Source organism: Bufo gargarizans, chromosome 5, assembly GCF_014858855.1.
Source record: "Bufo gargarizans isolate SCDJY-AF-19 chromosome 5, ASM1485885v1, whole genome shotgun sequence".
In the NCBI taxonomy this organism is placed as follows: Eukaryota; Metazoa; Chordata; class Amphibia; order Anura; family Bufonidae; genus Bufo; species Bufo gargarizans.
In genome coordinates, this window is record NC_058084.1 from 62,718,896 (window position 1) to 62,741,574 (window position 22,679).

General features: G+C 45.1%; 1 protein-coding gene across 1 annotated transcript in view; it reads left to right on the forward strand.

The window, feature by feature from the left end:
- Positions 1-22,679, forward strand: part of JPH1 (junctophilin 1) — a 108,722-nt gene that overhangs the window by 54,320 nt on the left and 31,723 nt on the right. Inside the window, exon 3 of the mRNA XM_044293372.1 lies at positions 13,469-13,587. Coding sequence (XP_044149307.1) covers positions 13,469-13,587 — 119 coding nt within the window. The remainder of the gene's footprint in view (positions 1-13,468; positions 13,588-22,679) is intronic.

The window sequence follows — 22,679 nt, forward strand, 5'->3', positions numbered from 1 at the left end:
GGGGCCCCACTATTCACAGGCAGCTCATGAGGGAAAAAGCGACGTCTGAATTGGGTCAGAACGTGGTCAGTTTTGCAGTAGGGCTCTGTTCACATTACTCCTATTTTGGTGCATGACTGATTTTGGACTATTTATACCTGAAAAAGAACTGCGCAGTTAACCGTTTCAGGGTGTTTTGGACATCCAGGACCAGACGTCATTTAGGCACTTTTCATACATTAGTTTTCTGGCTATACCTTTTATTTTTTTTTTATTTTTTTCCCCACTATTAGGCCTCTTTCACACGGGCGTCATGTTTTTTGCCCGGATAAGAGGCGGGTGCGTTGCGGGAAAATGCGCGATTTTTCCGCGCGAGTGCAAAACATTGTCATGCGTTTTGCACTCACGTGAGAAAAATCGCGCATGTTTGGTACCCAGACCCGAACTTCTTCACAGAAGTTCGGGCTTGGGATTGATGTTCTGAAGATTGTATTATTTTCCCTTATAACATGGTTATAAGGGAAAATAATAGCATTCTGACTACAGAATGCTTAGTATAATAGGGCTGGAAGGGTTAAAAATAATAAAAAAGTTAACTCACCTTCTCCTCTTGTTAGCGTAGATCCCGGTCTGTTCTTTAGCTGTGGACTGAATGACCTGAGGTGACGTCAGATCACATGCTCCAATCACATGGTCCATCACCGTGGTGATGGAGCATGTGATCTGACGTCATCAAAGGTCCTTCAGCCACAGCTAAAGAACAGACCGGGATCTACGCTAACAAGAGGAGAAGGTGAGTTAACTTTTTTTATTATTTTTAACCCTTCCAGCACTATTATACTAAGCATTCTGTAGTCAGAATGCTATTATTTTCCCTTATAACCATGTTATAAGGGAAAATAATACAGTGAATAGACTGTCACCTAGAACCCATGCGTGAAAATCGCACCGCATCCGCACTTGCTTGCGGATGCATGCGATTTTCACGCAACCCCATTCATTTCTATAGGGCCTGCGTTACGTGAAAAACGCACAAAGAGGAGCATGCTGCGATTTTCACGCAACGCATAAGTGATGCGTGAAAATCACCGCTCGTGTGCACAGCCCCATAGAAATGAATGGGTCAGGATTCAGTGCGGGTGCAGTGCGTTCACCGCACGCATCGCACCCGCACGGAAAACTCGCCCGTGTGAAAGGGGCCTTAGTGATTTGGGACTTGTGGTCACACGTGGAGATGTTTCCTATGGAAAATGCGGCATGTCTTAGACCACCTGCACACGTTGCGGAAAATGTGCGTTTTTCCTAGTGGATTCCTGCAGCGTAGTACAGCACCAGCGAAGTGGGAGATGACACGAATCTCATGTACGCTTTTCCTGTGCAGATTTCCAAATGCACAGAATGTCAATTATGTTTGCGGCTTTAGCTGGGAATTTCAATTTGGGGGGAAAATGGCAGTGCGCCTTATAAAGCGATGGTTGACTTTTTACGTGGTTGACACGGATGTATCGCGGCCGCTATGCTGCACAGCGCGGCCGGCGATACATCAGTTACAGTATGGGGAGGGAGGAGGGGCTGGAGGCAAGTCGTTATTTTAATGAACAAATGTTCTTGTATTTATTCTATTTTATTTATCTGTTCTGTGCAGCGCTATTAAGAAAATGGCAAGTTTTGTATTTTGTACTTTTGCAGTAATGCAAATATGTTATTTAATTTAGTAAAAGATGTTTTATTTTGAAAAACACTGCATTTCAGTTCTTGAGTTAAGCATAACTACATTTCAGCATTATCAGTAATTTGTGTGTGCTTTTGCCTTGAAAATCCAAGCAAATAGACCTCTAGCACAATTCCCTTAAAATATCGCATCGCATACCGTTATCGCAATTTTTAGGGCCCTAATCGCAATCGCACAAAATTCCCATATCGTGCAGCCCTAGTATCGACCAAACACAGATATCGGCCGTGTGCAACCTGCATTTTCCCTTCCGTATTGCTCACGCTAGGTTACAAATGTCTGTTCATGGACAAGACTAGGACGTGCTCTATCTTTTTTGCGGGGTCACGGAACGGACATGCAGATGCGGACAGGACACGGTGTGCTGTCGACAAATGTCATGTACACTTTGTTTTTTGTTTTCTTTAAATTGAGGAAACAGACCTGTCATGTGGATTTTAAAATCCGCAACTCGTCAATTCCTTGTACGGTTCTTTTGTGCGGATTTTACCCTTTTCTTTGCAAGACATCAAATCCGCACAAAAAAACGTTTTGTGCTTTTGGTGTGGAAATGCATTTCTGCAAAACAGCCTTACAGACCCATGGTCATTCTTTTTTCCATACACGTATTTATGTAACAGAACAGCAAAAAAATATTTTTTATTTTTATTAACAGAATTAAGCAAAATATGGAACAAAATGAATAAAATTCTTAAACCGTCCACATTGTGCACCTGTTGTAGATATTTTGGATGTTCCCGAATATTACGGCTCCTCCAGAGTACTCGCGCTCTTCGCGCCGCCGTCTTGCTCGGGCTCATGTTTGTAAATGGCTGTCAGGAATGGAGTGGAGCGGTTTCCCACTTGAGCCTGCTGATTAGATTTTGGCCGTATCCCTAGTGTTTCTCGGTCTCTCACAACCGCTGCCTCTCGGTGCCCGGCCATCTGTTCTCTGTCCTTCTTGCTATGTGTCCTACCCACTGCCATTTGTTGGAAGGATTTCATTCCGCACTATTTTTATACTGGACAATCTGTAGCCGCAGGGTACGTTCACAAATGTCACAGCCGTGTCGCTAATTGTGTGCTTTTCAATTGCACCTATTCGGCTACAATTTCTAGCCTTTAGTAAGTTGTGTTATTTCCATTACACACGGATCGCGTTATTGTTACTGTTTATTACTATAGAGCATTTATTTCCACTGAAACCTGGAAAAACCGACTGTAATGCCCAGCAGTTGGCACGATGTATATGGGCATAAAACGTCATGTCGCACAAGGACAGCTCCTCGCCGCAGAGAACATGTTAGGGTACTTTCACACTAGCGTTTTTCTTTTCCGGCGCTGAGTTCCGTCCTAGGGGCTCAAATCCGGAAAAGAACTGATCAGTTTTATCCTAATGCATTCTGAATGGAGAGTCAGTCCTTCAGGATGCATCAGGATGTCTTCTGTTCAGTCTTTTTGACTGATCAGGCTTTTCAGAAAAACGTAGCATGCAGTATTTTTACCTCCGGCCAAAAAGCCTGAACACTTTGATTGAACGCCTGATCAGGCTTTTTTCCCATTGACTTGCATTAACGCCGGATCCGGCCCCGTGTGTTCAGTCAAAACGGATCCGGCTTTTGCATGTTAAACCCGAAAAATGTGAAAAAAAAGTTAAGTCTATAAATGGCGGATCCGTTTTTTCCAATGCATTTTTCCATTGTGATCGAAAGCCTGATCAGGATTCAAATGTAATCCGTTTTCACAAGTTTTTCCGGATCCGGCGGGCAGTTCCAGTGTCGGAATTGAACGCCGGATTAAAACAACGCTAGTGTGAAAGTAGCCTTACCACTGCTCTTCAGTAGGGCCCATGCAACACCACCGTTGGATGTTTTACAGTCCGCAAATTGCGAATCCGCAAAACACAGATACCAGCCACATGCTTTCCGCATTTTACCGAAAGTCTCGCGTCTAAGGCTACTTTTACACTTGCGGCAGAGTGATCCGGCAAAACGTATGCCAACTGATGGCATTTGTAAGACTGATCAGGATCCTGATCAGTCTTAAAAATGCCTGTTCAGTCAGAAAAATGCATTGACGTGCCGAATCCGTCTTTCCAGTGTCATCCGGCAAAACGGATCCAGCATTTATTTTTTTTTTATTTTTTTCGGTCTGCGCATCCAGTATTTCGGTATTTTGAATGCCGCATCCGGCACTAATACATTCCTATGGAAAAAATGCCGGCATTCAGGCAAGTCTTTAGTTTTTTTGGCCAGGGATAAAACCGTAGAATGCTGCGGTTTTATCTTTTGCCTGATCAGTCAAAATGACTGAACTGAAGACATCCTGATGCATCCTGAAACGATTACTCTCCATTCAGAATGCATGGGGATATGCCTGATCAGTTCTTGGACGGAACTCAGTGCCGGAAAAGAAAAATGTAAGTGTGAAAGTACCCTTAGGCCCCTTTCACATGGGTGAGTATTCCGAGCGGATGCAATGCGTGAGTTGAACGCATTGCACCCGCACTGAATCCCGACCCATTCATTTCTATGGGGCTGTTCACATGAGCGGTGATTTTCACGCATCACTTATGTGTTGCGTGAAAATCGCAGCATGCTCTATTTTGTGCGTTTTTCACGTAACGCATGCCCCATAGAAATGAATGGGGTTGCGTGAAAATCGCAAGCATCCGCAAGCAAGTGCGGATGCGGTGCGATTTTCACGCACGGTTGCTATGAGACGATCGGGATGGAGACCCGATCATTATTATTTTCCCTTATAACATGGTTATAAGAGAAAATAATAGCATTCTGAATACAGAATGTATAGTGAAAATAGCGCCGGAGGGGTTAAAAAAAAAAAAAATTTAACTCCCCTTAATCCACTTAATCGCGCAGCCGGCATCTCTTCTGTCTTCTTTCTGTGCTGTGCGCAGGAACAGGACCTGTGGTGACGTCAGTCCGGTCATCACATGGTCCATCACTTGATCCATCACCATGGTAAAAGATCATGTGATGACCGGAGTGACGTCACCACAGGTCCTGTTCCTGAGTTTGGGTTAGGTATTCTGTAGATTTTTATATTTTCCCTTATAATATGGTTATAAGGGGAAATAATAGCATTCTGAATACAGAATGCTAAGTAAATTAGGGATGGAGGCGTTAAAAAAAAATAATAATAATTAAACTCAACTCATCCACTTGTTTGTGCAGCCCGGCTTGTCTTCTTTCTTCTTCCTTGAGGACCTGGGAAAAAAGAACCTTTGGTCACGTCACTGCGCTCATCACATGGTCCGGGCTGCGCGAACAAGTGGATGAGGTGAGTTAAAAAAATGTTTTACCCCTCCATCCCTAATTTACTTAGCAACCATGTTATAAGGGAAAATAATAAAGGTCGGGTCTCCATCCCTATCGTCACCTAGCAACCATGCGTGAAAATCGCACCGCATCCGCACTTGCTTGCAGATGCTTGCGATTTTCACTCAGCCCCATTCACTTCTATGGAGCCTGCTTTGCATGAAAAACGCACAATATAGAGCATGCTGCGATTTTCACGCAACGCACAAGTGATGCATGAAAATCACCGCTCATGTGCACAGCCCCATAGAAATGAATGGGTCCAGATTCAGTGCGGGTGCAATGCGTTCACCTCGCCTCATTTCCATTTTTCTTTGCTGCCTCATTAAAGTGAATGGTTCCGCATACAGGCCGCAAAAAATGAAGGGACACAGGAAAAAAATATAAGTTTGTGTGCATGAGCCCATTCTTTGGTGCTCTTCTCGTGTGATCATCGATGCTGGTCAATAAACCTGCCACACAATAGTTTGGTGTTGCTTTTTTTTTCCACCTGCGATTTTTGAAGCATTTTTTGAGGTTTTTCTGGCGTTTTTTGCAATCAGTGGGTCACATTTACTATAGCCTTGTTCGCCAGTTTTTTGTTTGTTTGTTTGTTTGTTTTTTTGACTAAGGCTACATGCACAAGACCATATGTGTTTTGCGGATCCGTATGCCATCCGTTTTTTTTTTTTGTGTGGATCCATTGTAACAATGCCTAAAAGGGACAAGAATAGGACATGTTCTATGCTGATGTGGACAGCATACGTTGTGCTGTCCGCATTTTTTGCAGACCCGCATCCTATCCACAAAAAAAAAAGTGAACAGACAAGCAACGTTTGTGTGCATTTAGCCTAATTCAGAAGTGTTTTTTTTTTACTTTTGTGACTTTTCTTTCAACCTGTGTATGTAGGTGCGCTTTTTTTGTGCCTGAATTTGTTGCAATAGCAGTCTAATTTCTACTCCACTCCAGGGCTGGTGTACTTTTCCGTGTGCAGTCCGTAACAGTATATCCATTCCACGGCCCCTGCAAATTATAGCACATGGTCTATTCTTGTCCGTTTTGCGGACAAGGATAGGACAGTTCTACGGAAGGCAGGGCATTTTGTTCCGCAAAATGGGCAACGCATATTTTCCGTGCGAGTGCAAAGCGTTTTTAATGCATTTTTCAGTACCCAGACCCAAACCCGGACTTCTTCAGTTCGGTTTGGGATCGGTGTTGTGTAGATTTTATTATTTTCCCTTAACATGGTTATAAGGGAAAATAATAGCATTCTTAATACAGAATGGAGGGGTTAAAAAAAATAATTAAACTCACCTCATCCACTTGTTCGTGCAGTCCGGCTCGTCTTTTATCTTCTTCTTTGAGGACCTGGGAGGAAAAGGACCTTTGGTGATGTCACTGTGCTCATCACATGGTCCATCACAGCCCAACACAATATCCTTTGTATGCAGCAGTATTTTGTCTGGCAGAGGGACCGAAACCGGAACAGAAACCCGACGGACCTCATTACAGACAGTAGGGTTCTTCAGGTGACGACGATGTATGAATCCAGTGCTTTGTTTTTTGTTTTTTTTTTACTGTACCTTTTTCTGCAACAAAAACAACAAAATATATTGGAAAATCTGTTGGAGATTGTCTTGTTTTTGTTATGAAGGAACCCCTCTGGGCAAAAGTGAAATAGAAGAATCTTCCATCCTCTAAGACTTTAGTTACTTGGGTTATGTGATCCCGAGATGTGAAGAGTTTGTTCTGCTCACTTCATTCAGTTAATGACACCATCGGCTCCTCTATGAAGTGCTGAGTATAAAGTAATACTCCCTCTGCTACCTATATTCTCCAATACAGGGTGTGTATATTTATGCAATGGACCTAATTCCATACAATGTATCATGAGCTGTGAATAGATTGGTCAGTCGGTGGGTAAAATGTAATATTTCTCTCTGCCCGAAGAATAAATAGAATTGATAGAAAATCCAGGTTGTATTACAGCAATGAGGTGTGTCGCCAGCATGTCTGCACAGCCCCCTGGTGGGGCAATATCATGTCCTGACAAACCCCTGGTTCTCTGAATTTGGATGTAACGTTATGGCCCCTCACACAAGGGTATTGAAATCCGTCCGTATTTCGGCTCCTGAAAAAGCATGGATTCCAGATTGTCATCAGTATTGCGTCAGTATTCCATCAGGATTTTCATGTGTAGTCTTTCCTACCTGCGGTTTTGATGCACTCCCATAGACTGTAACGTGCGTATTTGGAAACAAATATGCGCAAAACTTGGACATGCTGTATAATTCAAATACCGATGGAAATGAATCTCCCCAATCTGCGCCGTATACGGATTACAAATACGCTTGTGTGAACGAGGCCTAGTGTATGGTACCCTCTGCATGCAGACCTCCCCGATGTGTTTGTACGATAGCTCCTGACTTGTAGTAAGTCTGCTACCTGTCAACCAAGGCATTCCAGGTTTCCCAAATCTGTACCATTCACAAATCTGTATATAAATGAACATGAACAGGAGGCTCAACTTGTGATTCCATAATATAACATTTCGCAGTCGCTCGACGGCATGGACGTAACCTAAGGGCTCATTCACACAAACGTATTTTTTATCCGTGCCTGTCCTGGTTATTTTGTGGCCCTTATGAAGAACCATTCCCTTCAATGGGGCTGCAAAAAAAAAAAGAAATGACTCCATATACATTCCGTGTCCGTTCTGCAAAAAAATAGAACATGTCCTGTTATTATCCGCATTACGGACAGGGATAGGACTGTTCTATTAGGGGCTGGGCGTAACGTTCTGCAGAATGCAAGCTGTTTTGCATGAGCCCTACGGGTAAGACACGGTCATGCAGCATGGTCATACAGGCTGCAGCGGGCTGTAATAAACTGATGAGACTGCAGTGTACTGTGGGTATGTATTGTTAATGGCCGTGTGTCGCCTTCAATACCGCGCAGCCATTAACTAAACAGTTTAATAGAGCGCGGCAGGTACGCATTACAGGGGCCACACGGCCGCGCTTTGTGGTTGTACCCTAAATGTATCGGGCTCCTGTCTATAGCAGTCTGTGAACTGGTCGGGTTCTCCTGAGTGCACGCAGAGAGGCGAAGGTGGTCCATAGGAGGTTCAGGGTCTTCTGGACTGCAGCCAAGAGGAGTGGACAGCGCTCAGCATGGCATCACTGCCCATACGTGTGGCAGGCAAGACCAAGAGGGGATTTTTTCTTTGATCGGCTCACCAGGTTTCCCCGTGATCCTATGGGAGACTAAAGGCTCATAGGCCACTTTCACACGGTCAGTATTTGGTCAGTGGAGCCTACAGCGAAAAGGTATAATACAAATATTTGTGTCTTTTCGTTCTTTTGGGATCGCTGATGGAAAATACTGACAGTGTGAAAGTGCTCTTAGGGCTCATGAACACGAGCGTGGATGAAGACATGTCCTGCGGCGCTGCTCCCATTGACTGCATCCTCTCCAGAATGGACGGACCTGTGTACAGTGGTTCCAGTGCCTACTTCCAGCACCAAGGCTACCATGGAAGCTGATTGGTGGGGGGTGCAAAGTGTTGGACCCATCCTGAGGATTGCACATCAAAATCCTGGACCACCGGCCTAGTCATTAAGGGGTTAATTGTTCTGGGTGAGCATGTGGCAGAGTGTGCTCTTGCCATTGTGTGCTGTCAGCCAGCAGGTTATACATCAGAAAAGCAGAGATGTCAGCTGTTCACTGTCAAGAAGATTCCAAGAAGCCCAGATTGTTTTCTAGAAAACCAGGCTAGTTGTCATGCGGCAAGCAACCAATATGTCAATTTACGTCATTGAAACGTTTCACTTTTTAACAGCAATGTAATTAAGATCCGGAACAAATGGGAGCAATTTTTAAACGGCCACATGCTGCAAAAGGTAAGAAAAACCTCAGATACAGAGGAACGTGACTGGAAAGGGTGTTCGGTGCAGTATTTAATGCTGCTGGTTGTCAGTCCGTTCATCTCAGCCACTCGGCATAATCATGAGTGTTTTCAGCAATGCTGAGAGGCAGGGCTCTACTCACAGAACTCCTCCTTAAAGTGGGGCCGACAGCACTGCCGAATCACTGCGTCACAGCCATTCCCCACTGCTGTGAGTGAGAGCTGTAGGGGCCTCCTGGTTGGATGCTGCAGCTGTCACTCACAGGGGAGGGGTTCGGAAGTAGCTCAGAGCAGAGGGCACTTCCTAGTGAAGCACCACCTCCTGGACAATTGCCTGAGCAGAGCCTGACAGAATAAAAGTTCATATTCACACTACTCCTGGTAACAAAATGAAAGGTATGTTTTTCTGATCTTCCCACCTCCTAAATAGCGCTGTCAGCAGATTTGCATGGTCAAAACTGCTGACAGGATCTCTTTAATGTCCTTTCTAGCTGGATGCCTAGCACTCTATAAACCCCCCCCCCCCCCCCAAAATCTGGTATCTGTATATTGGGGACATTGGTTTTACCCTCTTACAAGCTTATAATCTATTCTTAATATAAAAAGTATTTACAAAGGTAATTATCATTTTATGTATATTTAAACTGTAGAATATTGTAAATGCACTGTGTAAAAGAACAGTCAAGTGTCAGTGTACTTATAGCAGGCATGTCCAAAGTGCGGCCCTCCAGCTGTTGCAAAACTACAACTCCCAGCATGCCTGGATAGCTTACAGCTATTAGGGCATGCTGGGAGTTGTAGTTTTGCAACAGCTGGAGGGCCGTAGTTTGGACATGCCTGACTTATAGTTTCACTTTTTACTTAATTTTGGATTGTTACTGAACTCCAAATGCCCTGCTTCTCTTGACCTAATCCTAGTCAGATGATAGCATTATGATGATTATGCCGTCCGCAGCCACCACCAGGGGGAGCTCACTAAATATTCCATATATGTCTGCTCAATGGAGGCTCATTTGGCACTTAGTCATATACTGTAGTGTAGACCTTAAGAGGAGAGTGACTGTGTATGCAGGGCCTGGGGACAACCAGTGGGCAGACCTCACCTATAAGGCCCCTTTCACACGAGCCTGACGGATTAGGTCCAGATGCGTTCAGTGAAACTCGCACCATTTTGCAAGCAAGTTCAGTCAGTTATGTCTGCGATTGCGTTCAGTTGTTTCTGCGCGAGTGCAATGTGTTTTGATGCGTTTTTCACGCGCGTGATAAAAAACGGAAAGTTTACAAACAACATCTCTAAGGGCTGTTTCACACGAGCAGATGCCGTGCGTGACATCCGCTGCGTAAATGACAGCCAAGACCCGATGCGGACAGCAGAAGCACGGAGCAGTAACATGACTGATAATGCTCGGTGCCTCTCTGTGATCTCTCTACTACGAAATCACAGTGAGATAAAGTTGTCACCCTGATTTCGTAGTAAAGAGATCACAGAGAGGCACGGAGCATTATCAGTCATGTTACTGCTCCGTGCTTCTGCTGTCTGCATCGGGTCTTGGCTGTCATTCACGCAGCGGATGTCACGCACAGCATCCACTCGTGTGAAACAGCCCTTAGGGTACTTTCACACTTGCGGCAGAGGATGCATTGCAATACCGGATCCGTCTCTCTCCAGTGTCATCCAGAAAAACTGATCCGGTATTAATTTTCTCCAGTTCCGTTTTGCCTGAACACTTAATGCCGCATCCGGCACTAATACATTTTAATGGAAATCAATGCTGGATCCGGCATTCTGGCAAATGTTCAGTATTTTTGGCCAGAGAGAAAACTGCGGTATTTTCTCCGTACAAAAAACGTAAGAGGGACTGAACTGATGCATACTGAACGGAATGCTCTCCATTCAGAGTGCATTAGGATAAAACTGATTAGTTCTTTTCCGGTATTGAGCCCCGAGGACAGAACTCTATTCTGGAAAATAATAACGCTAGTGTGAAAGTAGCCTTAGCAACCATCAGTGAAAAACGCATTGCATCCGCACCTGCTTGCGGATGTTATGCGTTTTTCACTGAAGCCCCATTCACTTCTATAGGGGCAGGGCTGCGTGAAAAATGCTGAATATAAAACATGCTGTGTTTTTCACGCAACGCGGAACTGATGCGTGAAAAAAAACGCTCATGTACACAGACCCATTGAAATGAATGGGTCAGGATTCAGTGCGGGTGCTGTGTGTTCACGTCACGCATTTCACCCGCACGGAAAATTTGCTTGTGTGAAAGCGGCCTAAGTCTTTGAGATCACAATGTTAATTGCCCACCCAGGCATCTAAGCAGTTATCTGTTGTGTAAGACCGGCCTCATGCTGCGTAACATGCACAGATATGGGCAGTGAGTGCCAGGACTCGGCATGGAAAGTATGCCGATCACGGCACTTACTTATCAGGCCTTCCTAAGGGGCACGTCATTCCGACTGGTTTCCTTATCACCCATATAGCTTCCATCTCCTCACCGAGTACAGGATGTTTTGTCCCCTGGATGGTGATTGCCTCATTCATTCTTAGTGTTATTCCGACCATGCTGCGCTGCCTTCAGGAGACCATCACGAGTTCGGATTTCGAGCCTTCTGACCTGTATGAGAATGTCCAGTGATAAATCTACGCGACGCGCTGGGACCTCGGCACAGGATCTTCACGTGTACAGAGTGAAGTGGAGCTGTGTTTGTTCGTGGGTCACACTGGAGACATCTGTCTTTTGTTTTCTCTGTGAGCAAACAGTTTGTTTCCTCTACCTCTGTCACCTGGCAAAGCTGCAGAAAACCCAGGAAAAGGAGTAAGGCTCAGTGTAACCCTTAGGCTGCCACGCATGCTGTATCTTAAGCTACTTTCACACTTGCGTTCGGGGTTCCGCTTGTGAGTTCCGTTTGAAGGCTCTCACAAGCGGCCCCAAACGGATCCGTACAGCCCTAATGCATTCTGAGTGGATGCGGATCCGCTCAGATTGCATCAGTCTGGCAGCGTTTGGGTGTCCGCCTGGCCGTGCGGAGGCAAACGGATCCGTCTAGACTTACAATGGTAATGCAAACGGATCTAAGCGTTTGCATTATAGGTGCGGATCCGTCTGTGCAGATACCAGACGGATCCGCACCTAAACGCAGGTGTGAAAGTAGCCTTAAAGGGGTTGTCTCACTTTAGCAAATGGCATTTATCATGTAGAGAAAGTTAATACAAGGCACTTACTAATGTACTGTGATTGTCCATATTGCCTCCTTTACTGGCTTGATTTATTTTTCTGTCACATTATTCACTGCTCATATCCAGTGGTTACGACCACCCTGTAATCCAGCAGCAGTGGTCGTGCTTGCACACTATAGGAAAAAGCGTCGGCCTCTCTGGTGGTCAGGACTGTGGGAACGCACATAGGCACGCATGCGCAGCAGCTCTCGTCCAGACCACCTCATATCTGCTCGAGCAGTGTATAAGGCAGGGATGCTCAACCTGCGGCCCTCCAGCTGTTGTAAAACTACAACTCCCACCATGCCCTGCTGTAGGCTGTCTGGGCATGCTGGGAGTTGTAGTTTTGCAACAGCTGGAGAGCCGCAGGTTGGGCATCCCTTTTGGAAAAATTTAATAAGGCTACTCTCACACTAGTGTTTTAGTTTTCTGTTATTCAGATCCGTCATAGGGGTTAAATACTGGGGGGGAAAAAACGCCTCAGTTTTGTCCCCATTCATTGTCAATGGGAACAAAACTGAACAGAATGGAGCGCTCCAAAATGCATTCCGTTCCATTTAGTCGCGTTCCTATACCGGAGAGCAAACCGCGACATGTTGTAGTTTGCTTTCCGTCCTGGGATGCGAAGCAAGACATCATGACCCCCTGTGCAAGTCAATGGAGACGGATCAGTTTTCTCTGCCGTCTTGGCAATGTTACAGATAATACAGCCGTCTCCGTTCATAACGGACGCAGATGGTTGTATTATCAGTTACGGAAGCGTTTTTGCTGAACCCTGCCGGATCCAGTAAAAATGCTAGTGTGAGAGTAACCTAAAGCCAGCAAAGGAGGCAATATGGACAATCACAATACATTATTAAGTGCCTTGTATTAACTTTCTCTACATGATAAATGTCACTTAATGTAAAAATGTTAATTAATGTAAAAAATGAAAATCAGACATCATACAATACATGAGAATCTCTAGAACAAAGCTAGAACCAGCCCTGTACCTCACATGGATCCAGAGATATCCCCATTCATTGCTCAAATTGCTCTGCTAGATATATTTCAAGCTGGGGCGTGTCCTTTCTAAGGGAGCGTGTCCTTTCTCAGGGGAAGTTTTTCTGCCACACTTGGTGACAGCTTAAGGAGGCCAGGGTGGACAGACAAATTAGTAAAAGAACAAACAGCAGGTGGCGCTATACAGATACATGGTATTGAATAACTCGGTGGCTAAACTAAATGTTTATTACATGCAATTACATACGGTATGTATTCAGATACTGGTTTAAAAAATGTGGAATACTTTTTGTCGATCAACCCCTGTAACAGAATGTTTCCTCTGTTGTAGGACAGCTCATGCTCGTGCTAAGGGGGATGCCGCTGACCAGGCAAGCCAAGCTGCACGCCAGGAATCGGACATTGCAAGGGCCGTGGCGAGAGAACTGTCACCGAGCTTCCATCAGCCTGGTGAGTGCGCTCACTCTCATTCCACAGGCTTTGTTTTTGTGAATCCGATTGATTTGAATTCACCTTTGCTGTCATTATAATATCGGGGTCCAGGGTGTGGCCCCCACGGGGCCTTCTACATGATACCTTATGTTTGAAAGTTTTCCAACCTTGTATAAAGTAACAAATGTGGTGACCTTGCTGCTCCCATGCTGATGCTTCTCTGTTCCCTGCCAGTCTCTGATCACTCGGCATTAGCAATGTGATGCTATCTTGTCATGTGACTACTGCAGCCAATCACTGGCCACAGCAGTGACCTCAGTGGTGTCAACACATGCATTGATTGGCTGCGGTGGTCACTTGTCGCCGTGCCACAAGGTGTAACAACAGTGTCATGAGGCTGGACGACACATTTAACAAGTCACACTAATATAATAGTAAGGAGAAAACGTAAAAGTTAGCATATTATTGCCTATAATATGCCGGTAGTAAAGGAGGAAGTATCTCCTATACCGATATCAGGTAAGTGGGCCATGACGTGACAGAGATCAAAGCTGCAGGTGAGTTAGAGTATTAAATATAGGCACAAGGTAATTACTATGATGTTAAAGGAGTTACACCCCCCCCCCCCCCCCCCCCCTACGACTCCCTGCGCCACTCCTGGTCCGCGCACAGCCGCTGCTGCTTTTCCGCGTGTTCGGATGAAAACATCCGGTGTTGGGGGGGGTAGACAATGGCAGGCGGTGACGGGGATGAGCCTCCCTAGCATCGCCTAGGGCAGCTCTAAAGCCCGCCCATAAGAGTCGGTGACAATAATGAGGCTATGTCCGTGTTCAGCTCTGAATGTGGACAATCCCTTTAAGATAGCCAAGTGGGTGCTGCAGTAGGGTATCTTGGAAGCTTCCTTATGATCCAAGTTGCAGAAGGCAGTGAAGATGGTATAACAACCTCATCACTATTATTTAGTGGATCCCATGCAAAACCCTAAGGCCTCTTTCACACGAGCGAGTTTTCTGTCTGGATGTGATGCATTTAGTGAATCCTGACCCGTTCATTTCAGTGGGTCTGTGCACATGAGCGTCCTTTTTTGAGCATCATCTCAACTTTTAGGGGGAAAAAAACAGCACGTTCTATATTGTGCGTTTTTCGCGCAGCCCTGACTCCATAGAAGTCAATGGGACTTGTGTGAAAAACGGAAGGCATCACTGATGGTGCTAGGTGTAGATTCTTCAGTTTTTCTTTATGCGGGTGAAAAATGCATGCAAGCTGGTCTCAATCTATACAGAAAAAATGTGCGCAATGAACGCAATCGCAAAAAAAAGTGATTGAACTTGCATGCAAAACCATCAGTTTCACAGTCCGTATCGTTCGTGTGATTGAGGCCTAAATGGAAAAACTTTCAGACAGCCTTTTAAAGAGTGGATTTGTATTGCCTTCTTCCCAGTGCACGGAGCCGATCAGAGCGCTCTTTGTTATTTACTACATGGTGTGCGTTTATAAATGGCTTCATTGTTCTAATTGTCTCTTCCAAGTAACCTATTAATTGAGATTGCCAAAGTCAGGGCATTGTGATCACTTATAAATAGCAAGCTTTGGCAAGCATGAAAAAGAATGTCAGGGCTGGATACAGCAGGTGAAAAAGACAACGCTGCTGATTCGACACTTGTGTAGCGTCACCAAGCAGACTAGGAGGGCCAAAAGAGGCGCCAAACTGTGGCAAGCTTCTTAGAGGGGTTCTCAGAATGTTATATTGATGGCCTATGCCTATGATAGGTCATAAATATCAGATCAGCGGCTTTCTGACTCTCAGCTCCCCTGCCAATTAGCTGCTCTGCAGTAGCTCCAGCAACAGAACTACACAGCTCCATCTACTGCTTAGAGGTAGGTGCTGGTTACTGCAGCATTGCCCCCACTGAAGTGAAAGGGGGCAGTGCTGCAGTAACCAGCTCCATTCACTACACAGTGGAGGGAGCTTTGTAGCTTTGGCACCTATTTCCTTTGTAGCTGCTACTGTGGAATAGCTGATCAGCGGGGCTGCAGGGAATTGAACACTTAATGATCTGATATTGATGACCTATCCTAAGGATAAAAACCAGCCGGGTGCATGCCGCCATTTTCATATTCCCTTAATTAAAAATGTCTTATCCTTGCCCACAAAACAGACAAATATAGGACACATTCTAATATATATTTTTTTTTTTTGCGGGACTACAGCATGGACACATTTTTTTTGCGGCCCCATTAAAATGAATTGGTCTTCATACGAACTTCACCAAATATACGGTCGTGTGCATGAGGCCTTCTGGCCTTTCTTTTATACAGCTGCATGCCCTGCGGTGCCCATTAGGCCATGTTCACATGTTTTTGTGAATTTTGTCAGGTTTTAGGTGCAATCCTGACATTCCATCATTAATGCAAATGAAAGTCACATATTCCAGAAAAACTAAATCCAGCTGACCGTGCTGAAGATTTCATAATTCACAGTATGTTCAGCTAGTCCGCCTGTGGATCCACATGCCAGTTCAGCTTCTATTCTCTGCCTCAGATTTGACAGTGGATTTGCCGAAGGCTAACTGTGTGAACAGACCCTTACATTCCACTTTCCATAATGCATTTTAAGGCCTCTTTCACACGAGCGTGACGGATTAGCTCCGGATGCGTTCAGTGAAACTCGCACCATTTTGTTCAGTCAGTTTTTTTCCACGCGGGTGCAATGCATTTTGATGCGTTAAAACGTGATAAAAACCGGAAGCTTTACAAACAACATCTCTTAGCAACCGTCAGTGAAAAAAGCATCGCACCCGCACCTGCTTCCGGATACAATACGTTTTTCACTGAAGCCCCATTCACTTCTATGGGGCCAGGGCTGTGTGAAAAACGCAGAATATAGAACATGCCGCGATTGTAACGCAATGCAGAACTGATGCGTGAAAAAAAAAAAACACTTATGTACACAGACCCATTGAAATGAATAGGTCAGGATTCAGTGCGGGTGCTATGCGTTCACGTCTCGCATTTCACCCGCGCGGAAAACCCGCTCGTGTGAAAGGGGCCTAAGGAAGAGTCTTCGTGTTACCATAGAAGAGAAATCGGGCTCCCCTTTCTGCACTGCCTTGGGTCCTCAGTCAGCTAATTCTGATGACACATGGCCAGATGTCTCCATAGCCAGCAAGCCATCTGCTTGTCCTTGAAGACATCTTGATAGGAACAAGGCTGCAGTAGTTCTACTTGCCATAACCCTTTTGATTTTAACACATTTCTTGAGCAAAAGGTGATGCAGCGCTAAGACCCTACGCACACAAATTTACTATGTCGTATTGTGTTCACTTAACTCCATAGAACCAGCTCATGTTTTTTTCATACTACATACCTTTTTGTATTTTTTTGAGTGGCTTTTAAAAAAAAAAACAACAACGTGAACCACATTTTTATTTCTGGTGTTTTTTTTAACATTGAAAAGGAGATGTCAAAACGCTAGCAAAAATGGCAAAAGCTTCCACATGTGTTTAAAAGAAAAGAGGGAAAAAAATGCTAAAGACTCCAAAAAAGCCACCTAATTAACCGCTTGCCTACTGTCCATTAACTATAGTAGGGATTTGCTCTGGTAGGCAGGGTAAGCGGACGCAATGCAGAGGCAAAACCACAGTTGAAAAGCAAAAGTCAGTGTTTATTCACACAGAAAGGCAGAAAAGAAACACAATACTTGGCAGGGCCCAGGTGTTAATTCACACGCAGGAATCCTCGTGTTAATTCACACAGTAAAAGTCCACAGAACTCAAAACATGTCACCTGGCAGTCCGCAGCAGGGATTAGGGCGCCTGGCTTCCAGCTGGCAGCTCTCAGCCTTGCAGTATCGCAGAACTCGGCTCCCAAAACACAGAGCTCCACTATCACCTGGAGGTTCATTCCACAACCAGCTGAGCTGCTGGCTGGGCTTTTAAACCCCAGCCCAAAACCTGGCCTGGACGTAGGGAACAGCCACCCACGCTGCTCTTGGCTGCTCCCAATAAGAACCGGCCCAGATTGGCTTTACAGCCACACTAAGTAAAACCGTGTCAGCGAGCACTAGCTGCCGCCGACACACAAAACTACCGGTTCTTATCTCACCGAGGCCAGGAACCTTAGTGACACGTACCTTCCGTCAATGACGGACCCCTGCGCCTTCCTACATACCTCCCCCTTTATTCAACCCTTAGGCGGTGAACACACGCCAGACAGTGTACTCGGGACAGGGCATCCGCGTTTCCCTGTAACCGGCCTGTCCTGTGTTCTACTGTGAACTTAAAGTTTTGCAGAGACCAGAACCACCTGGTGACCCGAGCATTCCTCTCTTTGGCCTGGCTTATCCACTTGAGAGGGGAATGATCGGTCTCCAGACGGAACTTTCTCCCCAACAGATAATAGCGGAGAGACTCAAGTGCCCACTTGATGGCCAGGCACTCTCTCTCCCTATACTGTACCGGGTCTCTGCTGGAGTGAGCTTACGGCTGAGGAAGACAACAGGATGCTCCTCCCCATTGACTTCCTGAGACAGTATCGCACCGAGGCCTACTTCGGAGGCATCAGTCTGTACCACAAATTCCCTCTTGAAGTCGGGCGTCACCAAAACCGGGGACCCACACAGTGCCGACTTCAAAGCGGAGAAAGCCTCTTCCGCCTGGTCATTCCAGCGAACTATCACGGACTTCTGTCCCTTTGAAGGGTTTCTACCACCACATTTTGACCTAATTAGCTGTCTGACACTAGCGATCTGCTAGTGTCTGCTGTACCTAACCATGCTATTGTAGTCCCTCTCTCTGGAGCGGTTACCCTAAAAAACGAACTTTTATTGCTATGCAAATGAGCCTCTAGGTCAGTGATGGCGAACCTTTTACAGACCGAGTGCCCAAACTGCAACATAAACCCACTTATTTATCACAAAGTGCCAACACAGCAATTTACCTTGAATACTACAGTCCAATATAGAATATCTTCCATGTACTTTATCATTTATCTACAATAGCCTGCCTACATTCAGTGCGCTGCCTGTGCTGTTCATAGTGCGCCCTGCGCTGATGAATGGCAGGAAAAGTCTAAGGCATATTGGTACACCATATACTTTTTCCAGGGTGTGGGTGCCCACAGAGAGGGCTCTGAGTGCCGCCTCTGGCACCCGTGCCATAGGTTCGCCATCACTGCTCTAGGTGCTATGGGGGCATCTTTTCAGCACCTAGAGGCTCCGTCTACTCACCATGTCTGCCGCCCAGGTCGTCCCTCCAGCCCGCCCGTCTCTAGATTGACGGCCTCCATCGCGGCCGAATTCTCGCGCCTGCGCCGTGTGCGTCTGTATTCGGCGCGGGCGCAGTGACTGTCAGACCACTCACTGGAGATGCCGGCGCAGTGAGTGTTCAGACAGTCACTGCGCCTGCGCCGAATACAGACGCACACGGCCGCAATGGAGGCTGTCAATCTAGAGATGGGCGGGCTGCAGGGACGAGCTGGGCGGCAGACATGGTGAGTAGACGGAGCCTCTAGGTGCTGATAAGACGCCCCCATAGCACCTAGAGGCTCATTTGCATAGCAATAAAAGTTTCGTTTTTTAGGGTAACCGCTGCAGAGAAAGGGATTACAATAGCATGGTTAGGTACAGCAGACACTAGCAGATCGCTAGTGTCAGACAGCTAATTAGGTCAAAATGTGTTGGTAGAAACCCTTTAAGAGCCCTGTCAACGGAGTCGCTAAAGTGGCAAAATGGGGGACAAACCTCATGTAATATCCCACGTACCCCATGTATCACCGGAAAAGGCACAAAAGTTATTTACATAACCAAACAGAAAAAAGTTTATGACTTTCAAAGACGCAGGTACTAAAAACATGAAAACGCTCCTAGTCAGGAAGGACGGTAAATGGCCTGGTCTTCAACTTAAACAGTTTTTGTGTGTCCTGCACTTTATATTTCCCATAAGCTTTCAGCTAACACCTGGAGTTGGCGCATTTACTGAAAGAAAAAGAAACACAAAAAACTCAAAAGTGTACAAAACACCATTAAAAACTTGTGTGATCCTCCCTAAGGACCGAACGCAGCATGCTCTAGGTATGCACGTTTGTTTGTTTTTAAGCGTTTTTCCCATCGTCATTTCTGTAGTACTTGAAAAATGCCTGTTTTTCACAAGCAAAAAAATGGGATTAAAACTAAAAAAAATTGCATGTCATTTTTTTTATTTTTTTTATTGCCATCAATATACATATGAAGTTTTTTTTTTGCCTCTTGCTGCCGTCTCAATGTCAGGTCACATAATTGGACTCGGGAAAATTCCCAAAAATTCCATGAGTGGATGATTCATTGTATGAGGGGAAAATTGGAGATGATGTAGGACTCCTCCGACCATTGTTGAGCTTGGCAGGGTGCTGTTACTGGTAATGTGTGCAGGACACATCAGGCTGGTGTCACCTCAGAGATGTTGACCTACTCCAGACGTGTGGAAAGTACAGCAGTCATTCTGGTTCTTGCCGTGTGGTGTGTTCAGGTGTTTACTGTGTGGCACAGGTCATATCTCCTGGACTAGGTTCACAAGTGGCATTTAAGGGATTCTGTCATATGCCTATAGAGCCGTTTATAGGTTACGGTAGTTCTCCTATAGCATGTCACAACTATACCTTTGTCAAATTTATCATTACTTTTGTTTTGCCATAATTATTTTTTTTTATATACCTGGCAATCACCTTTGGAAAGAGCCCAAGGGGCTGTGGAGCCCAGCCGCACCCATTCCAAGGGATCCCAGCACCGCATCCCAAAGTCCCCACCTAGCCTCTCTGATGTCATTCAGAGGACTCATTATAATCTCACGTGAGCACCTGTACTCCTCGCGTACGCGCCTGCGCAGTCTTTCATCCATGTATGTGTTGTCCCTAGTGCTGAACACAGAACTTTAATGTTTTGAACTTTCCGTGTTGATGTGGCCCCCTCACCCAGTACTTGCTGGGGTATTCAGATATTTAATTTTCCCTCTCGTTCCTGAAATAAAAAGGTGTCCTAAGACTGTAGTTCTGGGGACTATTACTTAATAAATTTACAGACCCAAAAAATCCCATGTAGGCATTATGTGGAACACATACCTATTCTAAACACCCAACAGGCTGATCGTACCATCGCTTGAAAGGGATATGAAATAGGTCTTTGCCACTTTTTGTGTTCACTTGCACACCTAAAAAAAAATTGACTAGTAGTGTCACTACAGATTTATCACAGAATTATTATTATTTTTTAAGTAACAAAAAAGTAATTGGGGGATATTTCTTAAAACTAGTGTAAAGGAAAACTGGCAGAGTCCACCTTTTATTTTTCTGACCTCTCTGGAAACTGAAAGGAGGAATCTGATTGGTTGCTGTGGGCAATTGAACCAGTTTTACTTTGCACCAGTTTTGATAAATCTCCGCCAGCAACTTTTTAAAAATAATCTAAAGTGAAACTCATGAACCAATCCCACTTTCCCACCACCTGCTTTTGCTTTTCAGAACTGGAGTAAGCGATATAAAGATGCAACCCCCCCCCCCCCCCGCATCCCCATAATCCCCACCCCCCGCAATATGTAAACAAATAAAAATATATCTTTCTAGTATATTTGGTACAAAATACTCCAACGCAGACTCAAGCAAAACTGACCCCAGACATACATTTCCAGCAATATCTGTAGGTTCTTTTTTTTGTTTGCCCAAAAGGAAAAGGCAAATTTCTAGCCAACAAATAGGGAGAATTCGGCCACAGAGTCTGGGAAGTCGTCCTATGTCCTCCTATGTCTGAGACCATCTTTACAAGCCCTCTGTATTACATCTGAAAAGACTCCAAGATAAAATCTAAGTGCTTTAATACGATGCCGTTTATCGGCTTTACATTTCCCTCCAGATTATGACCTGGATTACAGCGCGCTCTTCTCCGCGGTGGAGATATCACTGCACAATGAATCTTTGTTATTCAGATACTACGTCTGTTATCGAGCAAATTGCTGCAGTCCGCGCAGGCTGTAAAGCCATTGTTCACGACACACAGGCCTCCAGTGTACTAGGTGTCACCGAAACAAGCCACGCTTACCATAATAGGCTTTAATGCTATACGGGGCCCTGGAGAGTACAGAAGGGTATTGAATATGATATTGTGTGAAGATTTTATTAATAACCGTTAATAGAATGTGACAGCTTGTAAGGTCATCGGGAGGAATCCATGCGCGGCTAACCGGCTTGTAAAATACTGGCTGCTTGTAAACTGATATATCCGTTATTAGCTTTGTATCAGGACATGACGGTACGTAAAAGTATATGTCTGTGCGTATAGGATTCCTACATTTAGCAGAATTAAAGGCAAAATAATCTACTTATACTGTAACTCTTATAGCACCTTGAAGGCTGCCATTAAAGGAAACGTGTCGTCAGAAAATGACCATTGTTTAAATCACGTTTTTATGTTTAACATATTTTTAAAGAATTTTTGATCATATTATTTTTAATTTTCCTGGTCAATATTGATATTTAAACAAAAATAATAAAATCCTGCAGTTTTTGCACCACTAATAATAATAACAGGCGCCACTTCTTGGTCTGTACAGATCAGTTTACTGCAGTTATCTACTTATCTGTACACAGAGGTGATATCATTACAGGCAGGATTAATGACAGATAAGACAGGCTCCACCATTCACAGTAGGTGATTGTCACATCTTATCTCTTCTCTCCTTGTACAATGACCTCTGCGCAGGTCACAGAACATGCCTAGAAAACTCTCCCATAGAAGTCAATGAGGACCCCTCCTGACCATTGTGTCTGTGGCCCATAAGGGCTGCTGTAAAAAAAAATTCTAATGCTTTCTAAATGCTATTAAAGGGTTTCTGTCATGGGAAAAATCGTTATGTAGCTGACTGACATTGGCGATGTGCTAATGTCAGCAGTACATAACAGTGTGTTTGTTAACTCCCCGCCTGCCGCCGTTCTCTTAAAAAACAGACTTTTATAATATGCAGCCACAAGGAGACGTTAATTGTATTAATCATTGGTGGCAGTGGGCCCCCCTCCTCCCTCCCTCCCCAGTATTAATCATTGGAGGCCACAGGGTTGTCCCCCCATCATTGGTGGCAGTGGGCCCC